At 38.6% G+C, this 21,073-nt stretch overlaps 1 protein-coding gene across 1 annotated transcript in view; it reads right to left on the bottom strand.

Moving 5' to 3' along the window:
- The window catches only part of HDAC2 (histone deacetylase 2), a 35,142-nt gene extending 19,929 nt beyond the window's left edge, over positions 1–15,213 (bottom strand). The window contains exons 1-5 of the mRNA XM_081044307.1: positions 14,713–15,213; positions 6,524–6,636; positions 5,313–5,430; positions 3,571–3,645; positions 3,013–3,151 (exon numbers count right to left, since the gene is read on the bottom strand). Of these exons, the coding sequence (XP_080900433.1) occupies positions 3,013–3,151; positions 3,571–3,645; positions 5,313–5,430; positions 6,524–6,636; positions 14,713–14,764 (497 nt within the window). The 5' untranslated portion in view covers positions 14,765–15,213. The remainder of the gene's footprint in view (positions 1–3,012; positions 3,152–3,570; positions 3,646–5,312; positions 5,431–6,523; positions 6,637–14,712) is intronic.
- Between the last annotated feature and the right edge of the window lie 5,860 nt (positions 15,214–21,073).

Below are 21,073 nucleotides of genomic sequence, written 5' to 3'. Positions count from 1 at the left end.
ACTTGAATCGGCAACCTCGGTGTTCTAACAACTGAGCAAACTGGCCTCCACATAACCAGTGTTTTGAAGTCTGTCTATGGTAGGTTGATTGTCAATTTCATTTAGGTCTTTCTCTGTAGTTTTCTCATGTTCTTTTATTTGGGACATGTTTGTTTCCAAATTTTGACTGTCACTCTCTGTGTTTGTTTCTATGTATTGGGTAGATCTTCTATATCTCTCACTTTTTGCCAGGTGGCGTTATGTAGTAGGTGTCCTGTGTGGTTCAGTAGTGCAGTCTCCCCGATCACCTGTGCGTGTTCCAGGAAGTGTCCCTCATGTGTGTTTTGTGTACTCTCCTGTTACAGTTCAGCCTTAATTGCTTTTGGCATGTCAGTGGGTGGGACTGACTCACAGGCTGACTGGGTGCAATTGGCTATGCCCACAGTGTATGTGCTGCTGTGTGGCATCTGACTCCTCATAGAAGGGATTCACCCCAGCGGCACTTTTACCTCCTGAGACCAGCCTTTGCGTGTGCTGCTTGTGAGGCTAATTGAGTGGTGCTCTGTTTTGGTCTGAAGTCTGCTTCTGGGTGTGTTGTTTCTGGTGCCTCTTGGGAGGGCTCCTATGCAGGCCAAGTTAAGCCATTGTCTATGATCAGCCCAGGGCTACCTGGTAGGAGTTACAAAGCTATATGTTGTTAGATACTGTCATATGCTGGTTCTGGAGGCATATGGGGATGGCCTCACTGTGATCCAAGGCAATTTGCCACCAGTATTGGGCCCAGGGAAGCTTAGCAAAAGGCCCAGGGTCCCCCTAGACCTATTGCCACCTGCCGGCTACCCGTAAAGCTCAGCCGCTGAAATAGTCTCCTCAGGTGTGCTGTGCTGGGTTGGCTGTCCTGATGCTGACAGTGCTCCTGGTGATGCCACCAGAGTTGGATAGGATAGGATCTCTGGGAGTCACTGGGCTGGGGTGGGTAGTGTTCACAAAGTTAACGCAGATTCAGTTGCTCCAGTGCCAAGCCTATGGCTACTATGCAAAATGTCCAGACAACACTGACCAACTGCTGCTCACCTTGGCCCATGGAGCCCGGAGAGCCACCCAATAAAGGCTGCAGCGTGAGCTGGGGCTGCCCAACTGTCACCAAAAGTTTTCCAGGTGGCAGCATGGGTAGATATGGGCAATTTGCTGCTCCCAGGAGGGCAGCACTACTGCATTCCTGCAGTTGCTAAGGAGAATTGAGATTCAGACCTTTCAATCCTCCTTTAGGCCCAATGTAGATGGAAAAAATATACTTACAAGCTCTGTGAAATCTCCCATGAGTGTAAAAACATAGTACATTTATATATAACTAAAGATTATACCATATTGAAAATTGTTCCTTTAAAACATCTCTAGTAAATCTTCAATATTATAAAATAGGGCTTGACAATCTATGCTCCATAGACCCAAATAGTCAATGGCCTCATTTTGTACAATCTGTAAGAATAGTTTTTACATTTTCAAATGACTGAAAAAAATCAAAACAAGATTATCTCATGATATATAACATTTAAATGAAATTAAAATTTGAATGTCCATAAAGTGTTATTGAAATATAATCATGCTCATTTGTTTATGGCTTCCTTTGGGCTTCAACTACAAATGCAGAGGTAAGTTGTTGAGATGGAAAGAGTACATGTGGCACTCTTATCAATTCACTGTTCCTTAGAACCCTACAAATCGCAGTAACCCTGTTATAACTCAAATGCATTTTAAGAATCACATGTATCACAAACCACGTCTTATTACCAGTGCATACCCATGTCAAAACAAGAAAAAATGGAAAATAATCTTCAAATGTCACCCTTTAAAAATTTTAAAACACAGTGAAGTAAGGACTGTTACTGAATTAGATGGCAGAGCACTGTTTTTTTTTACAAGTATACCATGACTGTTACAAGAATATAAACTGACATTGCGAGACTAAGCATTCATAAGAATATTCTCAATTCACAGGAAAGCAACATCCAGAAACCTTAGGATATAAAAAACAAAATGTCTCATCATAGCAGAATTTCTTCATAAAATAAAGCTCTGAGCAAGAAGTTTCTGAGTGGCTCACAAGCTGTTTAACAGTCAATTGAATCATGTTTAATTGCACCAATTGAACAAATGTGTGCAGAGAAATTAAACTTGCTTAAGACTAGCACATGGGCAAGAACTGTTGCTCAGAGATGAAGACACAGCAACTAACATCAATAGCAAATTAAAAACAAGACAGGATTTTAAGTGGTTTTTCTTGGCTCTTGATTAGTAGTCAACGGAACACAGGACAGTTATTTATTTGAGTCCATACCAGATTTTAAGTGACTGAAAAACCAGTCTAAAAATAGCATTCATGGAATAACTGCAGGTAAGAACATTTCAAAGGGGAGAAAGCTCTAATTCAGAACAATCAAGTGGCATCTGCTAAGACCTGCTAGTTTGATGATGGTTAAAAAAGATCTAACTTTGTAACTCTCCAAATTCACAAGTATTGTGAACTCTACAGACAGCTCTCTCAAGCTGCAGTCAAGGATAACTTTTAACTCTTTTAGCAACTTAGGAGACAATAATATCCATTTTTAGAGAATAGATAGACTTATTTTACGTGGAAGCTAGGCAGCTACCTACATTTAATTCAATAGGTAACCAAGTTTCCTTTAATCCAAGTTTCCAATATTTGCTTTCAAAAGTTAAAATTTACAAAATATTATTAGAACATTAACTTCCAGGCTCATGTCATTTTTCATTAGTCGAAACTGTAACTCAAATCTAAATTGCCAAACTATTACTACTATTTTTAAAAAGGCATTTAAATGCATTTCTCATTCTTAACAGTCCAAGGCTTAGGCCAATTTCCTGTTGTCTCCACAATGGTTTGTAATGAAAGATTCACCATTAACTATTTTCAACATACTGTTAACTTGATGTTTTTTAAAAAGACACAGGTTTTATTGTTTCAATTAAAAAATTTTTTCATAGAAAAAATACCAATACAAGTTAACTTACTTTAGTAATTCAAGGATGGCAAGCACAATATCATTAACATAACAGAATCCTGATGCTTCTGATTTCTTAGCATGATGTAATCCTCCAGCCCAATTAACAGCCATATCAGTTTGTTGTCGGTTTAACTTCACAGCTCCAGCTAAGAAATAGGATGGGATAGACTTTAAAAATGTTTAAAATTAAAAAGATTAGTATAACTAAACAAAAAGCCTTTCAGAAAAAAGTATGCCATAAAAGGCAAGGATCATTTTCTAGGGCTCTAACAGCAGTTTCTCTTTAGATAAGTATTTTTTCTATAGCTGTGATCTGATTAAATGAGTACGGTTGCTAGAAGAGAGGGAGAAAAAAGAAGTCTCTAAGCGAAAATACAATGGAAGAAGAAACTAAAAGTCAAAAATGTTGGAGTCAAAGACAATTGTACTCTACTATAAACATACTGACTACTTTTTATTATCAAAATCCACCAGCATTAACATTTTTGCTTTAAAGGAATAACCTCTAAAAGGCCCATGCCAAGTTTCAATCAACTTTTAAGTCTGATTGAATCAGGACACTTACCAACTGAGCCACCAGTTGAGAGCTGACAAAACTCAAAGAGTCCATCAAACACTGGACAATCTTCTCCAACATTAACTATGAAAGATGAATTTCATTAATTTCAACATATTCTGTGAATTAATAATAGCTTTTTCTTACAAAAAACACTTCCTACAGTAACTTTTTGTTTGGTATAACCATAAAACATACACATCATAGAAGCAATCTAAAGTTTACAATTTAAAAATATGATCTATCATTTTATCCAAGGTCATTAAAGAATGTGAAACACCACCATCAAATCTTACTAGGATTACCTGTGCACTATCTCTGCTCTATTAATAAGAAATCAATAACTATAAAAATAAACAGTATTTACCTTTATTACATTAAAACATGGACTTAAATTTCTAGGCATTTCTCAAATACATGACAATAAATTAATCAATATTTTAAAAAGTATAAATAAGTTCATTTGTTTTATGACTTACTTTTAAAAAAATGCCTTAAGTACACAGAACATCCATAACCTTGAAATGTATTTTAGTGAGTACTAAAAAGATACAATAGCTGGTTGCCTATGCCCATGGCTAACCTTGATCTTGAAACACGTTTAAGTATTAACTAGATTCATGACAGCCACTATATAGAAGGAAGGGGTACTTAAGGTACAAGGAAACAAAACATAGACACATGACACATCACAACATATCTAGTTCCTTAGTAGTGAGAGAATGAAAGGGACTTAGATGTATACACGTAACTCATTCTTAGTGTCTCCCCACCCCAAAAATTATAACCTGTTCAATAAGAGTCATTATTTTATAATAGCTTCATACACCTTTAATTTATTAGCACTATAATGAATACGTTTTAGGTTCTCAGATATGTTCATAAACTTATAGAACTAAGTATTATGTAAACTTTAAATCAATCTTTTAATTAATTTGCCCTAGATCTACCCATGACTCCTTAATCTACGCCTGACTTGAATGTTAAAAACAGATTTTATTATAGCATTCTGTTGAATAGAATGAAATAACATATGGTAGCAACGTATATGGAGTTCTATGAATATGAAACTTCTAGCAACTACACTTAATTTAGTATTATTGAAACTGTTCTTTAAAAAAAATTACCACTGAAGTTCATCAATAAAAACACTGATGAGAATGAAATTCAATATCAAACTTTAAAAGACAGTTCCAATTATTTTAGGATGACATTGTCTATTCCACCTTCAAGCCAACTAATCTGTAATAAGGGAGAACATTATATAGAAAAAAATGAAAAGCTTCATTAATATTACAATAAAGGGAAGCAGCAGAGTACATGTATTATAGTCCAGATTAACTAAAGCATACAAATAGAGGACAAGGGGAATATACACCAGGCCAAGGCCAATTAACGTATAATTATTTTTTTTAAAAGCAGGGGAGTGAAGTCTCCCTACTAATATCCATTATTCCAAAGTTAACTTGGGATCAAAATAAAGAACAGGGGAACATCCAAACAGCTCCTTGGCAGTTTGGCAGACCGAGACTTCAGTAGGTTGTTTTTTAAAAGTATTATAGCTGTAGCATTTGTACATTGTCTTTTCAAGTCAATAAATAATTAAAACTATTTTATTTTAGATCAGAAAAAATACCTAGATTTGGATAACTCGAATTATAAGCTTCCAAAAATACTTATTTATACTTATCAGTACAAATTACATACACACACACACACACACGCAATATACATTTAACATAGAAACGTACATCTCTGCATCTGCTTACTATACTCAGACATGTTATCTGGTCTTATTGAACGTAAAAATTTGATGTACTCATCACTGTGGTATTTTGTCATTTCTTCAGCAGTGGCTTTATGGGGCCTCTGTGAAGAAAAATAAATGTCAGAATTGTGGAATTACAACTGATTATATCAGAGTTATCAAGTACAAAGTAAACAATTTCCACTAAGAGTCCTTTCAAAAGTAGGTCTTCCAGAACAAGAGACAAAAATTACATTTTTTGTAATGTAAAAACTAAATTACATTAGTTTTGAGACAAAACTAATCCAAATGTATACATGTGTATTTTAGTAAACAATCACTAATTCCAAAGCTAATTTATACTCTTTAAAAAGCATTAGACAAGTCTAACACCAAATATGAATTAATCACTCCTTTTATTTTTGTGGAAATACAAATAAAATACATGTTCATAAACTTGACTTTCTCTTTTTCTATCATAAACCTGCTCTATATTCATTGATTTCGATGACCTCCCAGAATGAGACTCATTCTCCATTTTAAGTCTTTGTTCACAATCTCTTTTCCTTTGTCTATCCTAATCATCCTTGTTTGAAGAGTTCCATTTCGTTTATGAGCTCCATTTTGTTTATGACACACTTCTTCCAAAAGGTTTTCTGCTTAAAAATCCTATCCAACTCCACCTCTTTTCTGAATGTCTGTATCTAAAGAAAATAACTCACATATATACCAACTACTTCAAGTCTTTCTTTTCTCTCCAAATAGATAAGAATTGTTGTGTCTTGTATCTGTTTATATGTACTCCCATCTTTATCTACAAAACCATTTAAGGCAGTTGTATGTTAAGGCAGTTTTCATTGTTTTGTGTTGTTTGCCCACCAACAGTGTTCCGTATGCCTATAAATATTTGTAGGATTAACTTTCGTAATAGTCCCAAATCATCTCTTTGTAAGCATATACACGTCAATAATTATTGTAACAAAAATATTTAATATGCTAAATAGAGTTGTTCTCTAGAAATATAAAAACCTGGAGTAGGGCAAACTTTAAAAGAGTTGAAAGAAGAGAGAAAAAAGAGGCTACAGCCCCCACACTTTGCTTTCTTTCCAGATCTTTTCATCTGCTAAATGCCCTCCACCAAGAGAAATAATAAAGTTTCAAAGTAGTACTTTAAAAAAAAAAGTGTGCTGAGTATTTACCAAAAGGTATACTCACGTATATTTCCATTTTTCTGTATAAGCCATAATTTAGCAGCAAGTTATGGGTCATGCGGATTCTATGAGGTTTCATGGGATGGCCCTGTCCATAATAATAATTTCCAATATCACCTAAAATAGAAAAGATACAAACTGAACAATACAGACAAGAGAATCTGCATGAACTATCTAAATTAATGTATGTTCACCATTAAGGGATTTAAAACCTAAATAAGATTTATTTAAAATCTTAAATGACTAGATTTTGCTACTTTCAAACTATTAGAAAACCAAGATACATTTATACACACTTTTACATGCTGATGACTCCATTAATACATTATGTTTATTTATTTATTAAGGCAAGCAAGTTTTTCGATTTACAGCTTATCAAAATTTCTTATTTAGGATCAGCCCAAATGAAACACTTTACTCACTCACAAACATAGTTTTTGTTCCTTAAAATGATACCTGCTTTTAGCATGTGCTGGCAAATTCAGATGCTTAAAATAAATTCTGAGTTTCACTTGTATGATTTTAAAATTTTGCAGCAAATATTGCCTCTTGGACGATTCACTGGCACCTCAGAAATCCTTTACAGTTGGTATTATGGGGGCTAAAACTTTCTATGTCCATCCATATGACTCTATAAGGGAAATTTTGGTAACTGAAATTTGGACCCTAAATAGGTTTTGCTCTGATGACATACTCACGACATTTTTCAAGGAAGTAAGATCTTTTGTCTCATTCTTCACCACTGAAATTATAATTCCTAGCTTATCTTTTCATAACATCTTCTACCCCAATGTCTTAAAACTTATGCATAAGATCTTAAAATTAACACCAAAATCACATATTTTCATCTACAAATTTCAATAAAATAAGTATTTTCAGGTAAAACTCCAATGTTTCTGTAATAAAATGTTCAGGAAGTCTCTTAAATATATCTATTTTTCTATTGTGACAGGCACTTTTTACAATAGCTTTATTAAATTAGAAATTACTTTTATTACTAGCTAATTCTAACTTTAATTAAGCAATTCCAAAATTTTGTTAGGACAGCCAAGCTGATTTTAATGGCTTGAAGTCATTCATTTCAACATGGGTTTATATAATAAAAGTTAGGGATAAAGAATGCCATTTACTCACCTTCAGGGTCAAAACATTTTTCAAAATCCTGCATAAATACGTGTCTTTTTTATTTGTTTAGTGGAAACTGAGAACTCAAAAAATTGTTTTTCTTTTCCATATATTTGATAATAGTATGTTCACCTGTTCCTAATACTGTTTCTAATAATATAATTACCTGATCTTGTTGGTATCACACCTCTAATGTACTTAACCCCTCATTTTCAACACAAGCTCTCTTCTGAAAACAATTCATATATAAAAAGTCATTAAGGAAAGCCACCTTTCTTAAGGCAGGTGCTAACAATTACAAAACTAAGAAAATATAGACATGTAGCAAAGCAGAGCTATGGGGCTATGTGACATTCCTCTTCATTTATCACAATTCAGAGGCTATATAAATGCAGGAAACAAACTACTTTCCAAGGAAGGATCTGCTACAAAGCTCTGCCCTACCATGGTGGCAGTACATACAATTCCTTGAAAGCAGCTGGTCTCAATGAATTTTTAGATATGGAAAGCCCATTAGAGTTACAAAGCAACATGTACCCAAGTTAATGTAAGGAAGGCATTTCTAAGTTATCATCACTACCAAAGGTAAATAAAGAACTCTACTTTTTACATAACTTCTATCTGCCTCTGTGCAAGAATTACCAAGACGAAATGTCTGGGCAGCATTCTATTATCAAACCTTAATGTTTCTCCAGCAAAAATGTGTGAATGTTCACAAGAAATGGAATAAAGATCATGAATATTAATTCAGGTTAAGCTTTTGATTCCAAATGAGTTACAATTTTTTTTTTCAATTTTCAGATCATTTTGGATTTCAGGAGTGTGAAATGTACCTTTACCGCTAAAGATAAGCTGACTAAAACATGGTTAGGAAAAAAAGAAAGCTATTGTATTATTTTTGTCTTCCACAGACTAGTCCACTAGCAGCAGCTTTAACAAACTGGCCACTCTTCTACTTGAAACACTGAGTTTTGACTTCCACAGTACCACTTTCCTGAATTCTACTCCTAACCAGTCACTCCGACAACCTTTAAACATCAGCACTTCTCAAGTTCATTCATTCATTTAACAAATCAAGAGCCTACCATGGGCCAGGCACTGTTCTGGGCACTTCAGTAAGTCAGCACAGTGCTGCCCTAAATGCTCTTCTCTCAGGAGTGAGTCACTTAGTAGTGCTCAATCCAGACAACTTCATTGTGTACCATCCTTTATTGTGCACCACCATTACCCAGTTCCCACTCCATTTCCAATCCACCAAGTTTCATTGGTTTTACTTCCAAAACCTCTATTAAATATGTCCATGTCTATCACCCACAACCATTACATTTTATGTGGACAATGTGCATTTAATTCTTGCTCTCAGTCTTACATTGTATCACTCTACCATCCTTTCTCCACTTGCAAGAGTTCTACTTAAAATCCTTCAATGGCTTTCCGAATCTCTTACCACAGTCTTGTGTAGTCTGGCCCTTTACTACCTAGTCCGGCAGACCCCAGTTCCCCCATGTCCTCCTCTTGGCTTCCTTTGGTTAAGAACACCGGGTTCTTTCTAACTACCTGGCCGTTGTGGTCTGCAACATCTTATATAGGAAAACTCTTTTATGGTTGGCTCATTCTCTTCCTTCAGGCCTTACCTGATGTCTGATTACCTAATAAAGGTATCCTCTCTTACTTTTAATATAGTTTTTATTTCCTTCTTAAGACTAAAATAATCTTTTATCTACTTGACACATAATAGAGACATTAAGCCTGTTTGATATTTCTGAACCCAAAACTGGCATAATGAAAAAGTATAAGCCGACTGCTATTGAAATATAGAGGTATAAGACTTTTTAACCAGTACAAACATCATTATACTTCAACTTTTATATCTGGCTTCATCCAGTTTCAGTATTGTTGATTGCTACCTCCTCCCATTTCCAACTGCTGCCTTTAAGGATCTGTCATTAGGAGCATTTAAAGTTTTTGTTAAGGGAAAGAAGTACTAATAAATTTTTTTTGTAGCAGTGAAAAATAGATCCCACTCTTACGTCACTGGGGTGGGGGTAGGGGGCATCTTTAGGTATCAGGTGTTGACCTCTCCTTGGATATTAAAACTAGTCAATGTGGAAAAGCATAAGGGGTGGACTAAGGAGAGCACAGGATATCAATCTATTTTTATTGTAAAATAGACAAAATGTCTCTAATTCTGTCTGTAATTCAGTGATTGTTAAGAATTAGAAAGAATGTTAAATGAAAATGCTCTCTCTATAAAGATATAAGGTATTAATCATTTATTCATCAACAATTCAAAAACCTTTTAACCTTTTAAAATTTAGATTGGTGGAGGTACAGACATAAGCAAAACAAACTCTCTGACCTCATGAAGCTTATAGTCTAGTGGGAAGAAACAAAAGTTAGGTGGTACAAGTGATAGGGAGAAAAGCAGTCATGGGGATTAAGGTAATAGTGGAAAAGCCTCTCTGATACGATGAAATTTGAAGGAAGTGAGAGATAAAGAATATCTAGGGGAAGAGGACCCACATATAGGAAAACCTCAAGTCTTTTTTTTTTTTTTAAAGAATTTGTTTTTTAATTGGGGAATATTGGGGAACTGTGTTTTTTCCAGGGCCCATCAGCTCCAAGTCATTGTCCTTCAATCTAGTTGTGGAGGGCACAGCTCAGCTCCAAATGCAGTCGCCATTTTCAATCTTAGTTGCAGAGGGCACAGCCCACCATCCCATGCGGGAATTGAACTGGCAACCTTGTTAAGAGCTGGCGCTCTAACCAACTCAAGTCCTATTTTAAGAGTTATGTTCTACTATGTTTAAATAATTATGTATAATTAAGACCATTGGTATTTACGAACTGCTGCTGCAATTCACTCAGTACTCTGATTTGCCCCCAAAGAAATGATTACCTATTTAAGGATAATATTTATACTACTATTTCCCTGAAAATAAGACCTCACCGGATGGACAATCAGCTCTAATGCATCTTTTTGGAGCAAAAATTAATATAAGACGTGGTATTATATTATATTACAGACCCAGTCTTATAGTAAAATAAGCCTGTGTCTTATATTAATTTTTGCTCCAAAAGACGAATTAGACCTGATTGTCCAGCTAAGTCTTATTTTTGGCCAAACATGGTACAGCGAAGAACCCAAACAGTTGTATTAAAGGTATCTAGCAAAAGAAACTGGCACCAATAATGAAAAGTCTAAGAAATAAAAGTCTATTAAAATTTGTCACTAGCTGACTGCCAAGTAGAATTCTTATAATCTGCCAGAGAAAACTAGGAATAAACTGGAAGGTATGAACTTTTATATTCTGTCTCCGTATACTGTTGAGTGCTTTTCTCTGAACCACTTGTCTCCAAGCACCCTATCAGAGGAATAAAAAATTTAGCAGAGAGCAATATGCATAGAATTATATAAATTATGTATACAGCTGGCCCTTGATTAATGTAGAGGTTAGGGACACCGACCCCTGTGCAACTGAAAATCCACATATAACTTTAGTTCTCCCTCAGTATCTGCAGGCTATTGGTTCCAAGCCATTCTCCCCTGACCCCACTTCCTACAGATACAAACAACCTCCAGGTGCTCAAGTTCCTTATGTAAAATGGCACAGAACAATACATACAGTGTAGGTTCTTCGCATCTGTAATTGGTTGAGTCCACAGATGCCAAACCAAAGATATGGAGTGTTGATTATATATTTATTGAAAAAAAATCTGTGTATAAGTTGATCCATGTATTTCAAACCCACGTTGTCAATGGTCAACTGTAAACAAAGCCCTATTATATTGAATACAGTCACTAAATGTAATTGGCTTCAAGTTCAAGTGAAAACAAAGAATAGTTATCATTTCTAGATAAAGAATTAAAAACATGAGTATTGTCATCATGGCCAAACACAGCCTGGTTTGCCAATTACATTTAAGCACAGAAATCATACCATTTTAAAGCCAGAAGGGATCTCAGTGACTAACTAGCTACATCATTTTACAGATTAATAATGTTGCAGTATATACAACAAGATGACCAAGTTTTAGAAGTATGTTTTTGGAAACTTGGGAGGCATGAATCAATAGCTATAGTAAGACAAATAAGAACTTCTCTTACTTTTCGAAGGTTTAAGGATACCTCATTCATCAATGCCTGGCGGTTCACTTGGAACTAGCATTCCAGTGATCTAAAGGGTCCAATACTGAAGACTGTAAAGTGTACAGAAAAAAATGTGTCTTTAGACGTCCCTTTCACTTATGAGACATTTTCTCTGTGTCAGCTAAAGTGTGCCTAATGGTCCTTCCATTAAGCCTAAAGGTAGTATTCCTATGATTATAGAATTTACTACTCCGCTCCTTTTTATTTTTCTTCCTTCTACTTCCTTTACCAACAAATTGAAACTAGTTAATTTAGCCTAGCAAATTATTTGGGCCCTATTACTACTGATACTGCGCACTCCCAACCTAATTCATGTTATATACCTTCGAGTCACAGAATTCTCTGGTGCAGAAGCTGCTTTACTTGCATCCTCTTTCTTCACAATTAAAAAAAGAAAGATACCACTACTGCTACCTTTATACATAAGTTGACGAAATAGTTGTTTTGGTAATAAAAATGTAAACTTTCGGAATTAAATGTGCAGAGCTTAGCATACTATCACATACAAATAATTAGCATGATACCTATTCAATTTAATAATCTCTGCAAAATATTTTACTAGTCCTCCCAACAACCCAAATATTCCAAATATAAGCGACTGCAAATTCCATTCCACAAATGAGCCAAGGAAGAACCATAGACTAAAGACAGTAAACCTAATCATAAATTTCCTAACATTCAGTTATACACCTGTTGTTGGCCATCAGGTAAAGCAGTTGAATGGTCTACAATAAAGTATTAAATCACAATCACCAGACTTGAATTATTTCCACTCTACCTATCAATCCTGCATCCTGCCCTTGGTACCAGTGCTTGCTCCCATTCCCTCAACAAAGGCTCATCATAAATGTGTCCAGAAACGGGCAGCTGTACACTTAACTGCTATGTAAGTGCATCTCCTGGTTCTACAGTTCAAGTTTGGTGACAAGAAGTTACAAACAGCTTACTTCATCAGAGCCTATCACAGTCAACAGCAACTAACAGCTTCAGGAAGAGTCTTAGCACTAGTTACCCCAACCTTTTTATAACTTTCTCCTTTACCCCAAGCTCCAACAAGAACCAATCTCTAAATCTTTGAAACAAGTTTTAAAAATTAACTTACACATCTGATTACTTACTTTCCAATTTGATCAAGGAATTCAAAGGCCAGTGTTTTACAAGTGACCCAAAATATGCACGAAGTATTAAAGAATGAATTATAAGAAACTTTTTAACAGTTAATGTTAAAATGTAATCCCATTTTCCACTACTCCCCGATGGCATAATTCAAACCAATCTGTATTACACATAAATGGGATCCTCTCAAAAAATATTTTTAAAACATGGCCGTTACTATTTTGTACTAGCTTCCAAAAAAATCAAGATAATTTGGATTTCTGTTAAGATTTTATATTTTTCCATAAATGACACAGGTGGTTATTTTATTTAAAAAACAGGCATTAAAAGATTCATCCTAGCTAACTGAACTGATATAGTATGGCCATTTTTAAATTAAAGTCAAATTTATTCTGACTTAGTCCTCTAAGGTCTTCCCACCTCTCTAAGATGTTGTGATTTATAATACACCTAATGTAGGAAACAGCTTCCAAATTTTGTATTGCTTCAGACAAATTAGACAGGACTTTCAGGTCGTTAAGCCTAGCTTTGTTAAATTTTAGAATTCCTTCTCTAGAGAGTAACCTACTAAGAACTATTTTACCATGTTGATCTCTTTTTGAAATCTGTAAAACAGGTGAGTACTCTATTTAGTCTCATTTAGGCTGGCTCAGGAAACGGGATTCCGAGAGATTTAATGGTACTGTTCCAACTCCAAATTAGAAACACCCCTAAAATTAAAATGACTTTTATTACTCACTATATGTACCGTGAGCTCAAGCTTACCTGATCATTTAGCACTTCTGCACTATTCAAAGTTTTCCTACACCAGGACTGCCACCACCTAGAAACAGTTTTCAAAGCAAGATGCCAACGCTCTCCTAAACCTCCAAAGCAGGGTGGTAGCTCCTGATCGAACAAAGAGTAACAAAGAAGTGGGTGGTAACCACCTCTCCGAGGCAAGCCAAGACCCATCGAGTCTGAGCAACAAAACAAGCAGAAACAGCTCCACCTTTCCCTACCGACGTCCTCTGTCCCGCGTAGACTGCCTCAAACTCGAAAACCCTAATTTTTAGTGAGGAAGTGAAGCCTTTTCATTTGAATGCTGAGAAAGTGGCGCTCAAAGAACCCGGCGAACAAAGGAGAGGGATGGAGCCCATGCAGAAACACCAGTGGGGGTCGTCAGCCGGACGTGGGCCACCTCCTTCAGTAACTACTTTGCAGCACTGACCCGGGTCGAGGGGTGCGGGGTGCGGCTGCGGGCGGAGAAAGCAGAAGGCACCAGGGCTAGCAGACTCGGGGGGGTTGCGGGAGGGAGCAACCAGCGCGGATGGGGGGGGGAGCACAGGGGACTGAAGAGGCGGAGCTCCCGCGGCCGCCGGGCTTTGTGCGGAGCCCGGGCCGGGGTAGGTATTTCGAGCTGGGGGGAGGGGTCGGGTGCAGGAGGCCGCAGCAGGGCACCCCCTGATGTCCTCTCCCGAGAGTGGCGGGAGTGAGAGGCGCCAGGGAGGGCGGTCCCCTTCGCTACCACCACGAAGCCGGGCTAGGCCGACGCAGAGGCGGCGGGCTGCACTGCTGGAGAGGGGCAGGAGGTGCAAGTGGGGCGTCCACCCGGCTGCCGCCGCGGAGACCCCGGGGGCCGCCGGCGGCGGAGGGGCCCCCACTCCCAGCGTCGGGTCGGCAACGGGTTAAGATGCGGCGAAACATCGGTCCCTCCTCCTTCCCACCCCTCAGCACTGGCGCCCACTCGCGACGGCGGCCTGAGCGCCCGGCGCGGCTCCAGGCCTGGCGCCCCAGCCCTGCCCGCCCACCCGGCCTCTCACCATCGTAGTAGTAGCAGACTTTCTTCTTGCCGCCTCCCTGACTGTACGCCATGGGCTCCCGGGCCACCGCCGCCTCCGGGCTCCGGCTCCTCCTGCTGCTGCCGCCGCGAGTCGGCGGGGAGAAAAAAAGGACTGGGGCGAAGGTGGGGGCTGGCAGTCCCGCGGGGAAGGGCAGGCCGGAGGGAGGAGACAAGGGGGCGCCACGAGGGCTCGGTACCGCCCGGCCGAAGGGCCGAGAGCGCGGAGCAGGGGGTGGCAGCGGCGCCAACTCGCGACACTGGGGCGGGGGAGGGGTAAGTCAAACCACCTCCGGACGCCGAGGGGAGGTGGGACGTGTCCACTGTGTCTTCCGCGGCGGGGAGGAAGGGGCAAAACTAGGGAAAGAACGCTCTTCAGTCTTTGGATAAAAGTCCTGTTGGTGAGCAACTTTCAGAGGGTGGGGGAGAATACAGTCGTAAAGTGAGAAACAAGGGAAGGGTCTCGCTCAAGTACATAAAAGGAACTTGGAGTGGGTGAACGCTCCCTCCTTCAGATCTTCGCACAGTGGTTGCGCCTATCCTGAGCCTGCGCAGTCGGCGCCTCCCCAACCGAAGCCTTGGCCGCCCGGACCCCTTTCGAGTTGTCTCTTGCCGCTCCCATCCCCCGCTGTCGCGAAGCTCCCGCCCTTACCGACCACGTGCCGCAAGCCGGGCGGGGAGAGACCCCTTTGGTACCCTTCCGGAATCCACGACCCTGCCACTCGGTCCCCCGCGGCCCTTCTGTCCTGGGTCACCTCGTTTTCTCTTTGTTCATTTATTGTTTGTTTTTGTTTTTTTGTACCAATAATTGCACTGAGGTTCTGACCTGTTAAGGGAACCTACGTCTCACAGACGTCAAGGAGGCTAGTGTACTTCCTGGGTTTGAATGAGCATTTATGGAACTCGCTTATGTGTTAGGCTCGGGTCTAACCATTGCATTTATAATGTATTTAATTGATTCCTATTTATAATAGGTAACCTGTTAAGTCATTTGAGACTTCCAACAACGCAGAGACGTACTTCTATTCCTGCTTTATACATGCGGATTGAGGAACTTGGTGGTCTCAACTGTGGACGATCTGGGGTTTGAATTCAGTGTTTCTCCCAAGGCCACACACTTGAGCCACTCCACCATAGTGCTGCTGGCTGGGCACTGGAAGTCTGGGGCAGAAAGCGAAGAGACCAGATTGGAGGGGATGTCTGTGTCCCTCTGTTCAGCAAGTCAACATTTATCAAGCAGCTACTCACCTTGCAGATAAGGAGTGGGGGTCTGACAGTCTGCCACGTAAGCACTCTTATCCCAACTATATCATTGACGATTTTCTCCAAATGCACACTCTCTCCAACACCCTCATTAAAAGAAAAAAAAAAGGCCTTATTGAAGTGGGAACCATTTGGAGCCACCACCCAAGATACCCCTTTATTTTACTATTTGACTTCAAAATCCCTAACGTGGTCATACTTAAAACAGCAGTTTTCCTGGGCCTCACCCTGAAGAAATTTAGGAAATGTAAATCTACGGTAATCCCCGTCCCCTTCCCGCCATTCTGTAGTTTTAAACAGCACAGCGCAGGTAACTGATGCAGTTGGTACAGGAAGCACCGTGTGAGAAACATTGGCTTATAGGTAGAGTTCATTACATGGTACTGACTTTTAAAGTTTTGCTATTATATCGAGTCCAAAATCAGCTTGGTAGATTCTAAGAATAAGTTAATTTAGAAACTAATGTTCTTCTCAGAGCCAACATAGTGAAGTCTGAAATGAGACTTGACTCAAGAAACTTCCCTGACTGTGCTCCTTCCCCCAAGTCTGTTTTCTGTGCCCCTAACATTGTAGTTGTGACTTGTACCCCTCTACCTCAACATTTACCATGTTATAGTTGCCCAAAACTTCTCTTAATGTTCTCATTAGACTAGAGTTTCAGGAGAGGAGGAAACATGTCTGTCTTGCACATAATTTTATCTCTAGTGTCTATGACTGGGGACAAGTTACTTAAACTTTTTTTTTTCTGAATTGCCTTACTTGTAAAATAGGGCAGTATTACTTGGAGAATGATTTCTTTTATACATATTGAATAGTGTAAATAAGAAAATAAATATGGAATAGTTTTAAGGAACAAAGAATTATGAATACGAGATTATTATGATCACTATAATAATAATGGTAATAATAATTATTGTTTGCATCCACAGCACCTAACCTTTTACTTGTGAGGAGAACCTGGACATATATTTTGATTGGTTGAGGAACTTATTATATTGTTTATTATTTAATAATTTTAAATCAAAAGAAGCATTTTACCATTGGAAGCTGGCATTGGAGGAGATTAATCCAGTGATAAGAGCAGGCCACAAGCATTATGTCCCTAAACATCTATAATGACCTTTAGGTCATGAAAAGTAGAATCAGTTATTGAACCTATTGATACCTATCGATAAGCTCCGAACTTCATTTACCATTTTCAAACTCATCTCTCTTAACCATTTCTACCATTAGAAAAAAGGAAGTTTTAGACAATATACGGAAGAAAACAAGGTGATAGCGTGGTTCATTCATAAAATGCATAATTGAGGATTGTCTTTATTCTTAAACTATTTTTCTTTAGTTCTTGCTCTGTCTATATGAACTTATTTTCCCAACCTTAAAGATGTTTAGTTTTTTGAGGTTATTCCATGAAATGATCCGTTAAACATAAATGGATTATTTAGAAATAGGACTATAGTCACGCACCACTTAGCAATGGGGATATGGTCTGAGAAATGAGCCATTAGGCAATTTCGTGGTGTGGGAATATCCTAGGGTACACGTACACAAACCTTGATGGTATGGCCTACCACACACCTAGCCTATTGCTCCTAGGATGCAAGCCTGTACAGCATGTTACTGTATAAAACGACAGGAGATTAAATCCAGCACAAGAGAAATGATGCAATCAAGAGACGCAGTAAACATGAGATGTATGAAAGCTGCTGCCAGCATAACTTGGCATATTGTTTTATAGCAATTTTTTTTAATAAGTAGAAAGAGTACACTCTAAAATAATGATTATAAGTACACAAGTAAACAAAAACAAGTAACAGTCATTTATCATCGTTAATGAGTATTAGGGACTAGGTAATTGTACGTGCTATACTTTTATGTGACTGGCAATGTGGTAGGTTTGTTTGCACCAGCATCGCTACAAACACATGAGTAATGCGTTGCACTACATCACTAGGCAATAGGAGTTTCTCTGCTTCATTATAATCTTACGGGACTACCATCATACATGTGGTCCTTCGTTGACCGAAACATTGTTATGGGGTACATGACTATTTAGAAACGGATTGTCTCAGCTTATGCTAAAAATTAAACCCTGCTATCAAATGCAGCAGATAGTTCAATTTTTAGTTGCTATATAAGAATTATAAGCTTCTTGGTACTCTAAAGAAATTTATATTTCTTGGTGTTAAATTCCATTTAGCAATTCCACAAGGCAATACATTATGTAGAGAAGTGTAGTAACTAACAGTACAGTGTTGTCACAAACGACAACAGCCTTGAGCTGAATTCTGATCTCAGAAGAATTGTGCCTATTTTTTGCGCAGTATTTATTACAAGCTGCAACTCCTAAATCTGGATAGTAGCACCAAACAATGAAGATTCTAGTGCTATTTTAACTGCATTTGTGTAATAAAAATCACCCATTTTCATTAAAAAATATTTTTGAATCACAGCTCATCTACTAAATTAATTATTTACATTGAACTTTTCAAGTTGCCCCGGTTAGCTTGTTAATTGATAAATACTTTGCCCATGAACCTTGTAGTATTACTTTGATTCAATCCATCTACGTGTACCCATTTTTTAGTAAAATTCTATACGCACACTGTGTCTGGGAAAACTTACTTGCTAATATTTCCTAATCATCCTATATATGTATCTTAATACTTCTTTCCTATCTCAATTTTTAAACTTTCCTTGAAATCTAATAATCAATCACTCCTCTCCACTAAGCACCAGAACTGTGCAGATGGAGGTGGAGTATGTTGGGACCATCAACAGGAAAGCCAAACAACAGGAATGGTGGAACAGGAGGATAGGGACCAGGTTCCTTGAAGACCTCCTTTATATCTGTACCAAACCTGACTGCCCACCTCTGGACTTCTGGTTTTATTCAGGAAACAAACACACAAACCAAAACAGACAGTGCATTTGGTTAAACCACTAGTCAGGGTTTTGTTATATGCAGCTGAATACAATCCTAACTTCTGTAAGATCTGAATTAGAAGTTAGTGGCTTCTGATAGTGTTTACTAAGAGACTACAGGTTTCTGTTGGGACACAACTCTCCTTGGGTTTCTGAATTTCTTGAGAGCAGAAGTACTGAATGCCTTTTGTTCCAAACAATCTCATCAAAGATGTTTGTATAGTGAACAGCTTTGGAAGATAGAGAAAATGACTCCCTGTGAAACAAAGGGCAGGCATGCTTGCCACCCATTATGAAAGATTCAGGTTCCCTAAATTCAGGATTCCTCTCCTGTTAGGCAATCCATTGCAAGTATGGATTTCATCTGACCCTCTTCCTCTTAGCCTGTAGGAATTGGGACTCAAGGCAGCAGCACAAAATATAATACTGATACTCTGGTCACTGCTATTGCCATGAGTGATAAATTATCCTTTGTCTTTAACACAGGAGTCTTGTGCCTTATGCTAGCAACTATGAAACGGTGTCTGGCTAGCTTGTTAGCTTGCTTGCATATAGGGTAAAATGTCAGCCCCTCCATATTTCTTGACAGTTTTTGTTCGAGACTAGGATGTTGAGAGGGACTTAGCTTTCTGAAAAAGTAAGGATGAGGGCCTTATCAACCAACTTACTGAATTTGAGGCAAGTTAATGAAAATTCGTAGCAAGCATATTGACCAGATTGTATGGTTAACTGGAAATTAAGTGACCCTCCACTTTATTAACTGTTAATGAAGAGGAATTTGTGAGGGATTTGCAGGCTAAATACCATGAAATAGGTTTATAGGCAGACACCTGAACAGTGTACTGGTTGTAACTTTCCTCCAAATGAGGAGATTTCTTCACCATGTTGGAGACACTGCTAACCTGCGTACTCAGACTTAGGTTTGCCCCACTAGGAAGCCCCAACAATTTTAATCAACATTTTCTAGGGAAACTGTTCACTCCCAGGACTGTACTTATTGTGTGGAAGCCAGGCATTAATTTCTCCACTTCCAAGATCACAGTAACTTGCACACTTAAAGTGGTCATAAGAGACTTTCGAGAGTTTAAGTTACCACCAATAGATCACAAAGCCTTCAGATAACTGTGGTGATCTCTCTGAAATGGGGTTACCTTTAGTTACTTGGAGGAACTCCCCAGAGGGATAAGTCACTCTCTGTGCACCCTGAAAAAGTGGTAAGAAATTTGTCCCTGAGTTTAGGTAAAATGATCAGTGACACCACCTGAGCCTTTGCAGGCAGTCAGGTCCACCTCTGCTTACTGGCCAGAGTCGTTATAGATGACAGAATTGCCCTAGATGGCAGATTCTGAACCATCCTTAATACATCCAGCTGTACCTGGATTAATGCCTCAGATCAAGTAGAAAGGTCAAATCAAAGCCTTAAGGAGAAAGCCAGGGCTTTCTAAGGTAGACCCTGATGGATTACGGGATTTCAGGAACCTGGGGGGCATGATTAAAGTCAATAGTTCAGATTGACTTCATCCTGCTACTTGGCTATTGTTGACAGTGCCTTAATTAAATGCCGCATGAGACAAATTGAATGAAACTCTGCTAGTCACATTAATCAGAGTGGTCAATGGAGTCATATATACACATAAAAATTTGAGTTTTGCAAAGAACGTGTGGAATGGATTGTTCAAAGAGGCAGGTCTGTCATTTCCCTGAGTGTCCCAGCGCATTCCTGCTGAGTATGCCAGATTCCTATGTCTCCTAAGACTAGGCAGTTTCTGTAGATAGTCACATAGACAACTAAGTAGGTCAAGGTGACCATATCATGACTGTCATGTAACTGCCTGCTGTCAAGGTAAAGGACATTGGCTTGATAACTGCTTGCTCAAGAAGCCTGGACCCTTGGTCCTGAGTTTCTCTTTTGCAATGCAACCCACTCTGTGTGCAGGTGTCATCTGGGCCCATTACATATTCCCCATAGGACTTGGGAGCAAGAGGAACTGACACAGATATGTTGATGTTCATGCCTCTCGCTGTGCTATGAGCAATAAACTAGTTTGTCTCGGACCTAGGAGTCTCCCAACTTTAGCTAGAGTCCATGAAACTGCAGCAAGTCAACTTAATAGCTTGAAAAAAGGGATAAAATCTGAAATGCTTCACCGTTCATG

This window comes from Rhinolophus hipposideros, assembly GCF_964194185.1.
Source record: "Rhinolophus hipposideros genome assembly, chromosome: 3".
Lineage (NCBI taxonomy): Eukaryota > Metazoa > Chordata > Mammalia > Chiroptera > Rhinolophidae > Rhinolophus > Rhinolophus hipposideros.
Note: the sequence above shows the minus strand (reverse complement) of the source record. Positions and strands in the feature narration are given on the sequence as shown.